At 40.5% G+C, this 13,933-nt stretch overlaps 1 protein-coding gene across 5 annotated transcripts in view; it reads right to left on the bottom strand.

Annotated features, from left to right (window-relative positions):
- RHBDF2 (rhomboid 5 homolog 2) overlaps window positions 1-13,933 on the bottom strand; it is a 68,871-nt gene that overhangs the window by 33,295 nt on the left and 21,643 nt on the right. For all 5 annotated transcript variants that reach the window (XM_063458988.1, XM_063458991.1, XM_063458990.1 and 2 more), the window contains exons 2-3: window positions 480-616; window positions 264-394 (exon numbers count right to left, since the gene is read on the bottom strand). In XM_063458988.1, coding sequence (XP_063315058.1) covers window positions 264-394; window positions 480-593 — 245 coding nt within the window. In that variant the 5' untranslated portion in view covers window positions 594-616. The remainder of the gene's footprint in view (window positions 1-263; window positions 395-479; window positions 617-13,933) is intronic.

The raw sequence follows: 13,933 nt of genomic DNA, 5'->3' as shown, positions 1-13,933 counted from the left end.
GATTTAAAATGGCACTCCCAAACATGTCTGCCGCCATCTTTTAATCCCCTCATCCCATTTATCCTCCCCTCTTTCTGGCTATTTTCCAACGTAACAGCTCTACCAGTTCATTTCCTGCCCTCACTGTTCTGCAGGCCTAAAAAAAAAAATTTAAAAAAAAAATCATGAAAACTAAAATAAATAAATAAAAAATACAATGTGGCATCATACGATTTGTTATGACTGGAATATTTTGTACATTTTATGGATGACATTTTTCTCACTTTTTTATGCTTTGTGAAAGGGATGTTTGTCTTCTGAACGCTGGCCTTTCGCTTGTACCACTTCCATCCATGCCATGACTATGAGGCTCCTGTAGGCTGACACTTTTTTGGTACAGGGGTTTGGTCAGTGGCTGTGGGACCAGAGAGATATATATTGTGTGAGTTTAGCATAACACCCAAGATACCGAGTGGAGCCGAATTGATCTACTACTTTACCTGTGTGGGTTTTGCTTCCTTCTCACCCTCCGTGGGAGGTATCGTGATTGAGAGGTGGGGAGGCTTTCGACTTTGCAAACGAGAACTGCTTCCATTCTTGTTAATGGACGCCATGTCTGGGAACTGGAGTCAACGGTCTAAAAATATCAGGGGAGAAAATACAGAGTTTAAGGGAGAGATGGCCAGGATCAACAAGTTCGTGATGAAAGCAGGTTATTTGATCAATGCCACTGCAAATGTTTGATCTACATGTCTCAGGGCTCTCAGCCAGCCACCAGGGTGGAAGAGAATAATTTAAAGTGTAGTACACAAGGCTCTGCTATGCCAAGAGGAGACACCAATGAATGGATAAAGAGCAAAAAGGTGAAGAAAGTATTTGGTAGAAGATGTATATGGGAGAAAGACCGGAAGAGTCTTAATAAAAGTTAAAGGAACACTATAGTCACCTTAATTACTTTAGCTAAATAAAGCAGTTTTAGTGTATAGAACATTCCCCTGCAATTTAACTGCTCAATTCACTGTCATTTAGGAGTTAAATGACTTTGTTTCTGTTTATGCAGCCCTAGCCACACCTCCCCTGGCTATGATTGACAGAGCCTGCATGAAAAGAAAAACTGGTTTCACTTTCAAACAGATGTAATTTACCTTAACCCCTTAAGGACCAAACTTCTGGAATAAAAGGAAATCATGACATGTCACACATGTCATGTGTCCTTAAGGGGTTTAATAATTGTATCAATCTCTAAATTGAACTTTAATCCCATACAGGAGGCTAGCAAGCTATTCACATAGCAGGGGATAAGAAAATCTTAATTAAACAGAACTTAATTAAATAGGGCTCTCTTTACAGGAAGTGTTTATGCAAGGCTGTGCAAGTCACATGCAGGGAGGTGTGACTAGGGTTCATAAACAAAGGGATTTACCTCCTAAATGGCAGAGGATTGAGCAGTGAGGCTGCATGTTCAATACACCAAAACCGCTTCATTAAGCTAAAGTTGTTCAGGTGACTATATATCTTGAGCTCCAACCATAAATAATATTTAGATAGCTAAGCTGGAAATAGCGTGAATAAATGAGGTGCAGCACTTGGAGCTTCCATTACACATTCGGAGTGCATTACTTTGCAGTATTACAGGACATAAGATAGAAGCCAGACCCAAGTGATCTTGTATATAGCGCTAAATCATCCTAAAAATAAAGGTCAGCCAGGATGTGAATAAGCTCTAGCAGTTACGCCATTCAAGCACATGATCTATGTCTAAGATATAGGCACACAGTCAAACAAAAAATAAACTTTACCCTAAAAAAAAAAAAAATCTAAAAAAAAATCCCCAAAACGTCCCATGATTCCTTCTATTAGTAATCTGTTGCTTTACGAGTAGAGCTGGAAAATAGTTATATATTCTGAGGGAGATAGAAACAAAGAATTTATTTTTATTTTTTTACTTAAAAGTAGGAATGGCCTAAGGTGAAGTATGATGGTAGTTGCAGTTCTATGGGTGCTATGGATTTTAATTAAAAGGTTAACTTGGACTTTCGAGGCATGCCATAAGAACAGGGTAGCCCTAGGCCTTGAAGGGGGTTGGAGACCCAGGTGCTAACAGCGCTAAGGACACTAGTTGTAAATACTGTGCATCACTTTGCCACACAAAATGGAGGACAGCCATGTATATAATTTTTCATACCGGCATTATTCTGAGGCACAATTATGCATTCTGATGGGCAGGGCTTTAAAGGAACACTCCAATTTAAAAAAAAAAACAAAAAAAAAAACAAAACACTTAAAACAAAATAAAAATAAACTTGTTTTTTTTATTGGAGAGTTCCTATTATGTTTGGATTACTACCCAGTCCATTAAAATAGCTCAAATTGCTTCTAAACTCACCTAAGTCCAGCAACAGGAGAGTCTCCTCACTTCAGCTCCAGTCCACTTTCTGCAGTCATGATGACTTGTTCACAATCAGATGTTTCTCAACACTGAGACACAAGACACCTTCATGGTAAATTCCATGATTTGCCAACTAGGTTTCTTACAGAAGTGAATTTGATGCTTCTTTTTGAGAAGCACTCACTTTCCCTTTGAACTTTTCAACCTCACAGGCTGGAATCTCCGTCAAGTACAGACACACCCCACTTTTAAGTACACAATGGGACCAGAGCATGTATGTAAAACGAAAATGTACTTAAAGGGACACTCTAGGCACCCAGACCACTTCTGCCCATTGGAGTGGTCTGGGTGCCAACTCCCACTACCCTTAACCCTGCCAGTGTAATTATTGCAGTTTTTTTTTAAACTGCAATAATTACCTTGCAGGGTTAAGTCCTCCCCTAGTGGCTGTCTATTAGACAGCCACTAGAGGGAACTTCCTGGTCCCTAGCACAGGTTTCCTGTGTTAGGATGTATTTAAACTAGGAGGGGGGGGCAAAAGGGTGATAAAACATCAATCCAATTGTCCCCCAAAACAAGGACAGAAGGTGCCTGTAGCAAGTGTGTTAAAAAATGATAAGCTTAGAGTCATGTCTACAAATGCTCGCAGTTTAGGGAATAAGATCCATGAACTTGTGGCAATAATGGCAACTGATAGTGTAGATTTAGTCGCTGTTACTGAGACATGGTATAATGAGAAAAATGACTGGGACATAGCAATACCAGGGTACTCTTTATATAGAAAAGACAGGGAAGGCAAGAAAGGGGGAGGGGTGGCCCTGTATGTAAAGAATAGCATAAAATCTAGCCTAATAAAGGTTAGTGAGGCGAACATAGAGTCTGTTTGGGTTACGTTAGAATTTGGTAATCACACAGTAACTCGTGTAGGTGTGATTTATAGGCCCCCAGGACAAATTGAAGAGTTAGATAATCTACTAGTTGAAGAAATAGCTAAAATGACAATGAAGGGGGAAGTTATCATCATGGGTGACTTTAATCTTCCTGATATAAATTGGAAAACAAAAATAGCTACTTGTGCCAGGAGCACACATATTCTAAACTCCCTACTGGGATTGTCTCTAAAACAAGTCATTGAGGAGCCAACTCGTAAAGAGGCCATACTAGATTTAGTGTTAACAAATGGAGATTTGGTATCAGATATTACTGTAGGTGAAAGTTTAGGATCCAGTGATCATCAGTCAGTGTGGTTTAATATAAGAACAGTGACTGAGTCACACCACACAAAAACAAAAGTTTTAGACTTTAGAAAAACAGACTTTTCCAAAATTAGAATATGTGTAAAGGAGTCATTATCAGACTGGAGCAATTTAAATGGAGTCCAAAAGAAATGGGATTATTTAAAAGTTGCACTACTGAAGGCAACAGAAAATAGCATTAGGCTTGTCAGTAAAAGCAAAAAATTCAAGAAACCACTGTGGTACTCCACAGATGTAGCCAAAATAGTAAAAAACAAAAAGTTAGCATTTAGTAATTATAAAAAAAACCAGAGTGAGGAAGACAGAATGACCTATAAGATTAGGCAGAAATAGGCTAAGCAAGTTATAAGAGCTTCCAAATCACACACAGAAGAGAAAATAGCACAGTCAGTAAAAAAGGGGGACAAAACCTTTTTTAGATACATAAATGAGAAAAGAAAAGTAAAACAAGGATTAGTTAGATTAAAAACAAAAGAAGGAAGGTATGTAGATGAGGATAAAGGTCTAGCTGACTGCCTCAATGAATATTTTTGTTCGGTATTTACAGATGAAAATGAAGGAAAGGGACCTCAGTTAAGAAAAAGGATAAATGAGTCATTTATTACACGTGAGTTTACAGAGGAAGAGGTTCTATTTCAACTGTCAAAAGTAAAGACAAATAAGTCAATAGGACCTGATGGAATACACCCAAAGCTATTAAAAGAGCTTAGTGGTGTACTAGCAAAACCATTAACAGATTTATTTAACCAATCATTGATAACAGGAGTAGTCCCAGAAGATTGGAAGTTAGCGAATGTTGTGCCCATTCACAAGAAAGGTAATAGGGAGGAGTCGGGCAACTATAGGCCAGTAAGCCTAACTTCAGTAGTGGGGAAAGTGATGGAAACCATGTTAAAGGATAGGATTGTTGAACATCTAAAAACACATGGATTTCAAGATCAGAGACAACATGGGTTTACTTCAGGGAGATCATGCCAAACTAATCTTATTGATTTTTTTGATTGGGTAACTAAAATTATAGATCAGGGTGGTGCAGTAGACATTGCTTACCTCGATTTCAGTAAGGCTTTTGACACTGTTGCACATAGAAGGCTTATCAACAAACTACAATCTTTGAGTTTGGATTCCAATATTGTTGAATGGGTAAGGCAGTGGCTGAGTGACAGGCAACAGAGGGTTGTAGTCAATGGAGTATATTCGAAGCTTGGGCTTGTCACCAGTGGGGTACCTCAGGGATCTGTACTTGGACCCATTCTCTTTAATATTTTTATTAGTGATATTGCAGAAGGTCTTGATGGTAAGGTGTGTCTTTTTGCGGATGATACTAAGATATGTAACAGGGTTGATGTTCCAGGAGGGATAAGCCAAATGGAAAATGATTTAGGTAAACTAGAAAAATGGTCAGAGTTGTGGCAACTGACATTTAATGTGGATAAGTGCAAGATAATGCATCTTGGACGTAAAAACCCAAGGGCAGAGTACAGAATATTTGATAGAGTCCTAACCTCAACATCTGAGGAAAGGGATTTAGGGGTGATTATTTCTGATGACTTAAAGGTAGGCAGACAATGTAATAGAGCAGCAGGAAATGCTAGCAGAATGCTTGGTTGTATAGGGAGAGGTATTAGCAGTAGAAAGAGGGAAGTGCTCATGCCATTGTACAGAACACTGGTGAGACCTCACTTGGAGTACTGTACACAGTACTGGAGACCCTATCTTCAGAAGGATATTGATACCTTAGAGAGAGTTCAAAGAAGAGCTACTAAACTGGTTCATGGATTGAAGGATAAAACTTACCAGGAAAGGTTGAGGGATCTTAACATGTATAGCATGGAGGAAAGACGAGACAGGGGGGATATGATAGAAACATTTAAATACATAAAGGGAATCAACACAGTAAAGGAGGAGACTATATTTAAAAGAAGAAAAACTACCACAACAAGAGGACATAGTCTTAAATTAGAGGGACAAAGGTTTAAAAATAATATCAGGAAGTATTACTTTACTGAGAGGGTAGTGGATGCATGGAATAGCCTTCCAGCTGAAGTGGTAGAGGTTAACACAGTAAAGGAGTTTAAGCATGCGTGGGATAGGCATAAGGCTATCCTAACTATAAGATAAGGCCAGGGACTAATGAAAGTATTTAGAAAACTGGGCAGACTAGATGGGCCGAATGGTTCTTATCTGCCGTCACATTCTATGTTTCTATGTTTCTATGGAAGCTGGATCCTGGTCTTGGGTCCAGGGTGGGTGAAGGACAGAGAGACCCCAACCAAGCTGTAACGCTGGAAGTGGGACTACAGTCCTAATGGTGTCTGGTGCGGTGCTTGTGGTACCCGGTAAGCACTAGGAAGCAGTGATTGTCAGAGGCACCCAGTTGGGGTGCGAGGCAGTCCCGCCACAGTACAAAAAAAAAAAAAAAAAAGACAGACGCACAAACACAGAATGCTGCATGTGATTTTGCCTTTCAATAGATTAGTACATTTAACAGCGTGAAAATGTACTGCTAATACAGACAGAAAATCGTTCAGAACAGTCACTTATTTGTTTCATTTTTTTTTTATTCCATTCTGAATTTGGATGAAGACAAAAATAGTTTGAGAGCAGTTTATCTTTTTAATGGTTTAGATCTTTCAGAGTTATATGCCATTGGGTGGGCGAAGGAATGATTAAATGAATGCATTAACGCAGTAAAAACGCTGGAATTAAATAAGTCATATAGAGACTCTTTGTGTTAATGGGAAGCCATTAAGGGTTGTGCTAACACAGAAGCAATGATGTAATAAGAATTGAACTGAAGACAGAGAGAATCTTTCTCCATAACCAACTATAGATAATGGCCAAAGTGTCTCTACTGACCACATCTACTAGGACAAATGTCAGTGGTCCTTAATGATAGATGCTCAAGGACCTGCAATTTTATTGTATTAAATTGGATACTTCAAAGTGATTAAAAGAAGGGGGGTGGGGGATGGGGGGGGGAAATAGACCAACCATCCTAGTTTAGAGTTGAAGGAGAATGGTACCCTTACCTTCCTAGGAATTTTAACATTACGTTTAATTATCCCCAATTTTAAATCTGCTCTGTCACCTTCTGGGGTCTTTGCATGTATTGAGAGGACCCCAGATGGTGACTTTGCAGTGAAGTGGCTGCAGGGTGCAGGGAAAGTAGAGTTTAACCTCAACCTGTCCCTTGTAGCCACCACCACTGTGTTCCTGGTGGTCCTCTTCAGTTACTGCCAGGAGCAGACATCAGTGCAGTACTCTCGCACACGCATGATAGTACAACACTGAAGTCTATAGATGATCTAGGCTAGAGTCTAGTGATGGCTGAGCACACCGTGTGACAGATGTAACTCCACCTTTTTGTCAACTTTAGAAAAAATACCTAAGACAAAGTAGACCCTACTTTTTCTTTGGATATCTTTTGACTGGGTTAGAGTTACAGTGAAATTTCAGAGCTGCTTAAAAAAAAATAAAAAAAAAATTCATTTGTGAAGTCTGGCGAAAAAAAAATTTAAATGTAGAAAACAACACCTTAGGAACCGACTGTCTCAATCAAGACTCCCTACCAGTCATTATTATGACTGCACTTTGTAATTAGTATTGGGAGAGGAGGAATTGCAACAAAGTATGTTTCTACTTTTCAAAAAACTGTTTGACATCTCAATATTGTCCAGTCCACCACAACAATGGCAATTACTAAACTTATAATTCATTTTTTCGAAAAAGAAAATAATGGAATTTCACACGGTGGATATTTAGGGTTTTATGTAATGGTTTAACTACAAAAGAGTGACACCTGGCCTTTAAATAGCAGTTTGTTTAGTTTTGCCCATATTCACGTTTTCCTCCACTTCTACACAGTGATGTCATGCATGGACTTGTCTGCAAGCAATCTCTCCCTCATATCAGGCAAAACAAACCAGCATGGTACAAAAGATAAGATACTTGAAGCGAGCACAAACTATAAATAAAAACAAACAAGTGTCTGTTTAATACTGCATGGATCGTCCAAGTCACTGACCTCCTATCTGCTAAATGTGAATTGGCACTGCATGTTGGAACACAAAGCCATCATAAACTGGTGTGCACAGACTGAGCACTTACAGGCAGCAAGAGAAGACAGACAGTGAAAGGAGTCCCAGAATCCTTATACCATGCCAGCAGGAAGCAGAGGGTCCTTGGAAACGAGGAACAAACAGTGCAGCTACAAAATGCCTTCTAAAATATTCACGTTAAAAACAAGCAAAACATACTAAAATACAAACTCTGTTTTCGAGTTATACATATGTGTGTGTGATATATGTACAAAAAAATAAAATAAAAAAAAAGTCCTGTTCAAATGTAGATTATCTACAGGTAGGTTTGCCATCTGCTGGCCAATGTTTTTAACAGGACTTAAAAATGTTAAAATTCCTGGAATTGCAGTCTATGGGTGAAGACCATCTTTGGCTCTCTGGATAATGTAGGCCAAAATTTCCCATATGAACAGCTGCTGGCAGGAGAAGAACAATGGAAATTATGGTACAATGTAAGCTTCCTACAGCTGGACAGCCCTGCTAGCAGGGTTATAGAATGAAGCAGCTGTTAACACGATGACCCTCAACGTCCCATTTAAATTTGACAGGGGCACTTATGATATATTGTGACATAATTCACATGTGCCAAATCAGAAATACGGTTAAAAGCCATCACTCGCCATGCGTTAAATCCACAGTAAAAAATAAGTGATGCTCGGAATTGTGTTGCTCTCCATTTTTAGCTTTATCCAAAATTACATTTTATAAAGAGTTTTCCTGCCCATGTATACTCATATTTTCCATGTTAGGATGTTCGTCCTTTGTATAGGTCTTTAGGTTTTCACCTCCTGTTATTATGCACATTTGTATGTGCATAATAACAACCGCTGCTGAGCTGAGCTTCTCTCTCTCGTTTAGGAGGTGGTGCAAGTGGCACTATAGCCACTTCAGGATAGTTAAAGTTTATATTTTAAAGGGAAACAGTCATGCCCCATTTCACTTACTTACTTTATAAGGGCGCCATTCATTATTCATTTTAACATCAGTACACTACCTTTTTATTTATTAATATTTTGGTAATTTGTGCTATTTTTCATAGCCAGACATATTATAGACAGACATTTTATAATTATACCTATTTTTAGGTTTTATTTTTCTTTCATTTTAATGTGTTGTTCTTTTACAATTGTACATACTTATTTCCATTAATTTATCAATGTTTTTTTTTTTCTTGTTCCCCAATACATGCTGCATTTTACCATATATATTGTTTTATTTTTATACCATGTAGCCAAGCCTTCTCTTAATGAGCCATGTGGCTAGGATCGGGTTTCGATGCCATTTTTGTGGAGCTACACTGTCATATTAAACAGACCGACTCTCACAAATTGCAGTTAGTGTTGGGGGGTAAGGGTACTGTGTGTGGGGGGTAGGGGTGCTGTGGGGGGTAGGGGTGCTGGGGGGGTAGGGGTGCTGTGGGGGGGGGTAGGGGTGCTGTGGGGGGGGTAGGGGTGCTGTGGGGGGGGTAGGGGTGCTGTGGGGGGGGTAGGGGTGCTGTGGGGGGGGTAGGGGTGCTGTGGGGGGGGTAGGGGTGCTGTGGGGGGGTAGGGGTGCTGTGTGTGGGGGGTAGGAGTGCTGTGTGTGGGGGGTAGGGGTGCTGTGTGTGGGGGGTAGGGGTGCTGTGTGTGGGGGGTAGGGGTGCTGTGTGTGGGGGGTAGGGGTGCTGTGTGTGGGGGGTAGGGGTGCTGTGTGTGGGGGGTAGGGGTGCTGTGTGTGGGGGGTAGGGGTGCTGTGTGTGGGGGTAGGGGTGCTGTGTGGTGGGCAGGGGTGCTGTGTGGGGGGCAGGGGTGCTGTGTGGGGGGGTAGGGGTGCTGTGTGGGGGGGTAGGGGTGCTGTGTGGGGGGGTAGGGGTACTGTGTGGGGGGGTAGGGGTACTGTGTGGGGGGTAGGGGTACTGTGTGTGGGGGTAGGGGTACTGTGTGTGGGGGTAGGGGTACTGTGTGTGGGGGTAGGGGTACTGTGTGTGGGGGTAGAGGTGCTGTGGGGGGGGGGTAGGGGTACTCTGTGGGGGGGGTAGGGCTACTCTGTGGGGGGGTAGGGGTACTGTGTGTGTGGGGGTAGGGGTACTGTGTGGGGGGGTAGAGGTGCTGTGTGGGGGGGGTAGAGGTGCTGTGTGGGGGGGTAGGGGTACTGTGTGTGTGGGGGGGTAGGGGTACTGTGTGTGTGGGGGGGTAGGGGTACTGTGTGTGTGGGGGATAGGGGTGCTGTGTGGAGGGGGGAGGGCTAAAGGTGTTTTAATATACTTATTTTTTATTTTTTATTAAATCAGTCCCCCTCTTCCTCCTTCTTACCTATAATGAAGGAAGGAAGGAGGGGACACAGCCATCCCTGGTGGTCCGGTGGTGGCAAGCAGTCTTCCGGGTCAGGAGGCAGGGAGACGGATCTTTGCAGCAGCTCCCCTGTCCTCCCGCGCGATGCTGTGTGGAGCGTTGCCATGGTAACGCGCGGCAACGCTCCACACAGCTTGCTCGCGGGAGGACAGGGGAGCTGCATCACAGATCCCTCCCCTGCCTCCCAAACCGGAAGCAGAGTAGGCGCCTGCCGTTTCGGGCAGGCAGGTGCCTACTCTGCATTATTGGCGAACCTACGGCCGCATGCCCACAGAAAGGGCCCGGCGTGCCACCTGACGCACGCGTGCCATAGGTTCGCCATCACTGTACTACACTATCATTTCATGTATTCTCTATGGTTTTTGCAATTTCATTAACCCCTTAAGGACCAAACTTCTGGAATAAAAGGCAATAATGAAATGTCACACATGTCATGTGTCCTTAAGGGGTTAAGGTGCTAAATCCACCCCCCCCCCCTTTTCTAATGTATTTCTATCGCATAGAGAAGAGATACCAAATTGAGTTGTTGAGCTGCCTATCAGTACTATATTACTATAATGCAAGCATTGAATTTTCTCCCCTTTTTTGACTTCATCTAGTTATATTTAATGTTGAAAAACGGCCAACAGGTTCACTTTAAATTTAACCATGTATTCATTTGAGTTTATTGATTATTTAGACATTCCGTGCCTATCTACCAATAAAGTAAGCCATTCTTACACCTCTCAGGCTGATAAGGATTTCACAGTGCACAGAAAAATCAATCAAATACAGGACCGGAGTTTTAACAGAGTGTATGTAGAGTGTAAATAAAAAGCAGTAACTTATACAGGTCTTGGACTGAAATTGAGAAATACTTTATTAATGAATAAATACACAATACCGCTGATTGTTTTATAAAATGTAAAGTGAGAACAAGTGGATTTAAATGTAAGGTAAAAAATAGGCAAACTGGAAAAATTCTCTAACTGAGCCTTGGGTATGCGTTTCAAATATATTCACTCATAAAGGCAATGGGAGGCCATTAATTGGATGGGTGATTTCAATCAGTAACTGGTTTTAGAAGACATTGCTGAAGGCTGATTAGAGCCCATGAAATGCAAAGATGCTGAGGCATTTTAAAAACATTCATTTACATAAAGTGTTTTAATGGGTGTTAAATTAAGTCTACAGTTCTCCTTTAAATAGCTCTAGGATCAGATCGTTATATTTAAGGGCAGGGACATCCTGTTTTAGACTATACTTAGACAATGCTTCCTCTATCACATCTGTAACATCTTTCTATTCGCCCCCTCTATTGTACCTAGTAAGTTTTAAAATAAGTACGTTCTATCATTTTTATGAATATGTAAAGGGTCCCTACTGCTTCAGTGATTTTTATTATTATTATTATTATTTTTATTTGTTTTATATACTATAGATCAGGTGCTGTGGCACCTCCAAATATTGTGCATTAGATCTTTGTGGGAAAAAAAAAAAAAAAAACTGGGCTGGGAGACCCTGGATGCTTGGACAAACGCATGGTTATATTGCTCCTCTTTTTTTTTTTATTAAAAGCTTATTCATCGACTATTAGAAGATTTAATTTTGCTACTCTCTGGAGGGAGAGAAGAGTAGGGAGTGGAGGAAGGTCTGGAAGGCCTATGCAGCAGTGGGTCCCTAAAGTAGAGCCTAATCAGGCTGAGACTCATTCAAGGGATGTCCTCTACACACTGCCCACATCTGTGGAAGTAAACCTTGAGGAGACAACAGAGATGCCAAATTCAACTCTGGTCGTGTTGCAGAGAACTAGAACTAATTAAAAAAATTAACCATTAAGAACCGCTCAGTTTTAGATTTTTGGTCAGGCTCTATAGACTGTGTATAAAGGTGAACCAACAATGAGGAAGCAGTTAGTAACTGCACCAAACAAACAAACAAACACATAATATATATATATATATATATATATATATCCATATCCAAAAAGAAAGTGTAACTTTCATGCTCTATAGAACTTCTGCTCTATGCCGAAGATTTGGCCAAAAGCAGAAAAGACCTCCTACAGGCAGTCCTTCTAATCTCCAAATACGGAAACCACCGCACATGGGAGTATAGGAACAGAGTAACGTCATGCTGGCAACAAAGCCAGTGAGTTGGTGTCACGGAGGAGCTTTGTCCTACTTGGAAAGTTTCCCCAAGTAGGACAAATCACAGAAAAGACCAGGCAGAGCTTGGACGGACAGGAGACCAGAAGCTCGGGACACTCAGGATATTTCACACTGAATATATTATGTATCTCTGTGATATACAATGTATTTAATGCATTTTGGGGTTTAACCAAACTTCCACAATTGGGGACAGGTTCACTTTAAAATACACATAGTTTTAAACACATTAGTAGTTTCAGAGTATTATACGTATATGGCCCTTTGTACATATAATTCTCTGACACTGCTAATGTCATGCAGCACTTACTGTTAATCAATATCAATAAGTGTTAGTGTGGATCACATTTTTGATGCACTTTTCGTACATAAGTATCACTTGTTTGTGTTGAACTTTATTTTATTTTTCAAACATTCTTGACACAAAGTGTCCAACAGGATATGGTTTTGGATTGGATTTGCAGCTTTTTTTTTTGTGATGTGCAAAGCTTGCATGTATGTCATTTGTTTATGGATACGCAAAGGGAAGTGAGATTCACAGTTTTGAGAGTGTGATTATGACAAAGGAGAATTATTACTAGGCTAGCTGAATGGCCAGAGACACTGTCAGAGCTTTGAGAGATTTGATACATTTGTACTGGACATAGTCTGGAAATTAAATGAGAAAAAAAATAAAAAATGTTATACACCCATTTACTGCTTATATAGTCATCAGAAGATTTATTCCAGAGAAAGAAATGGAAGGCACCCTAACAGTAAATGTACCAAGCACACCTAACTCCAGTTTTCTCACTAAAGCACTGCCTCACCCCATAGAAGCAAAGGCTTAGGAACGCATGACTATATGGCAAATTCAAATGAATTATGGATTTCAACGGAAACAAGCTCGAAATAAGAATGGATTAACGCACGTCTATATGAGTACAAACTGTAATATAGATATCTATAAACAGCCACAAATATTTTGGTTTAATGGTGATAACGGTTACAAGAGGTCAAAATGTTGATCCATATGCTCGTTATCACTATTAAAACCATGTTCATTATGTCCTGTGAGCAAATCCTATTTTGCAATTTATGTTAAAACACGGTCAGGACCCAGGCACGTATCTATTTGAGCTATTTCAGGAAGTGGGCCAAGTTTTCTTAAAAAATAAATAACAAAAAAAAAGGGTAGAAAAATTATTCCCCACCTCCTAACCCTTCAGTTCCTAAAAACAAAAAACAAAAAAAAAAAAAACAATGCAATAGTCACACAAAGAGTTAATACAGTACAAAACAAAGAGGGGATTTAGGGACACATAATATTTCCCTGTAGACACTGAACGGAGCATACAGGTTGGGTCTCTGGGGAAACCCTATGACGAAAGAATGAATGCTGAGAAAGATAGGAGGAAGAAAAGGGAGAGCGATAACTGGTAATAGTACATGTATGCATGCTCACATCGGGGAGCTGTACGGCTTATCTGTTGGTCTTGGAGAATGTATATTGTTGTAATCACTAAGCAGAAACCAGGAAGATGTTGCACTATCCTCAGACTAACTCCAGTCTGATGTGGCCTAGAACATGCTTATACTTTAACAAAGCTTGCACAGGGGGGGTTGCAGGAATACAAGAGTGAGTATATGAGATAACGGAGTGGAAGAAAAAAAAAAAAAAAAAACGAAATCAAACCGTTTTTCATAATTTTACTTGTCCTACTTTAAAGTTTGTTCCGGATAAACAGAGAACTAATACAAATAAATAGAG

This window comes from Pelobates fuscus, chromosome 6 (genome assembly GCF_036172605.1).
Source record: "Pelobates fuscus isolate aPelFus1 chromosome 6, aPelFus1.pri, whole genome shotgun sequence".
Lineage (NCBI taxonomy): Eukaryota > Metazoa > Chordata > Amphibia > Anura > Pelobatidae > Pelobates > Pelobates fuscus.
Note: the sequence above shows the minus strand (reverse complement) of the source record. Positions and strands in the feature narration are given on the sequence as shown.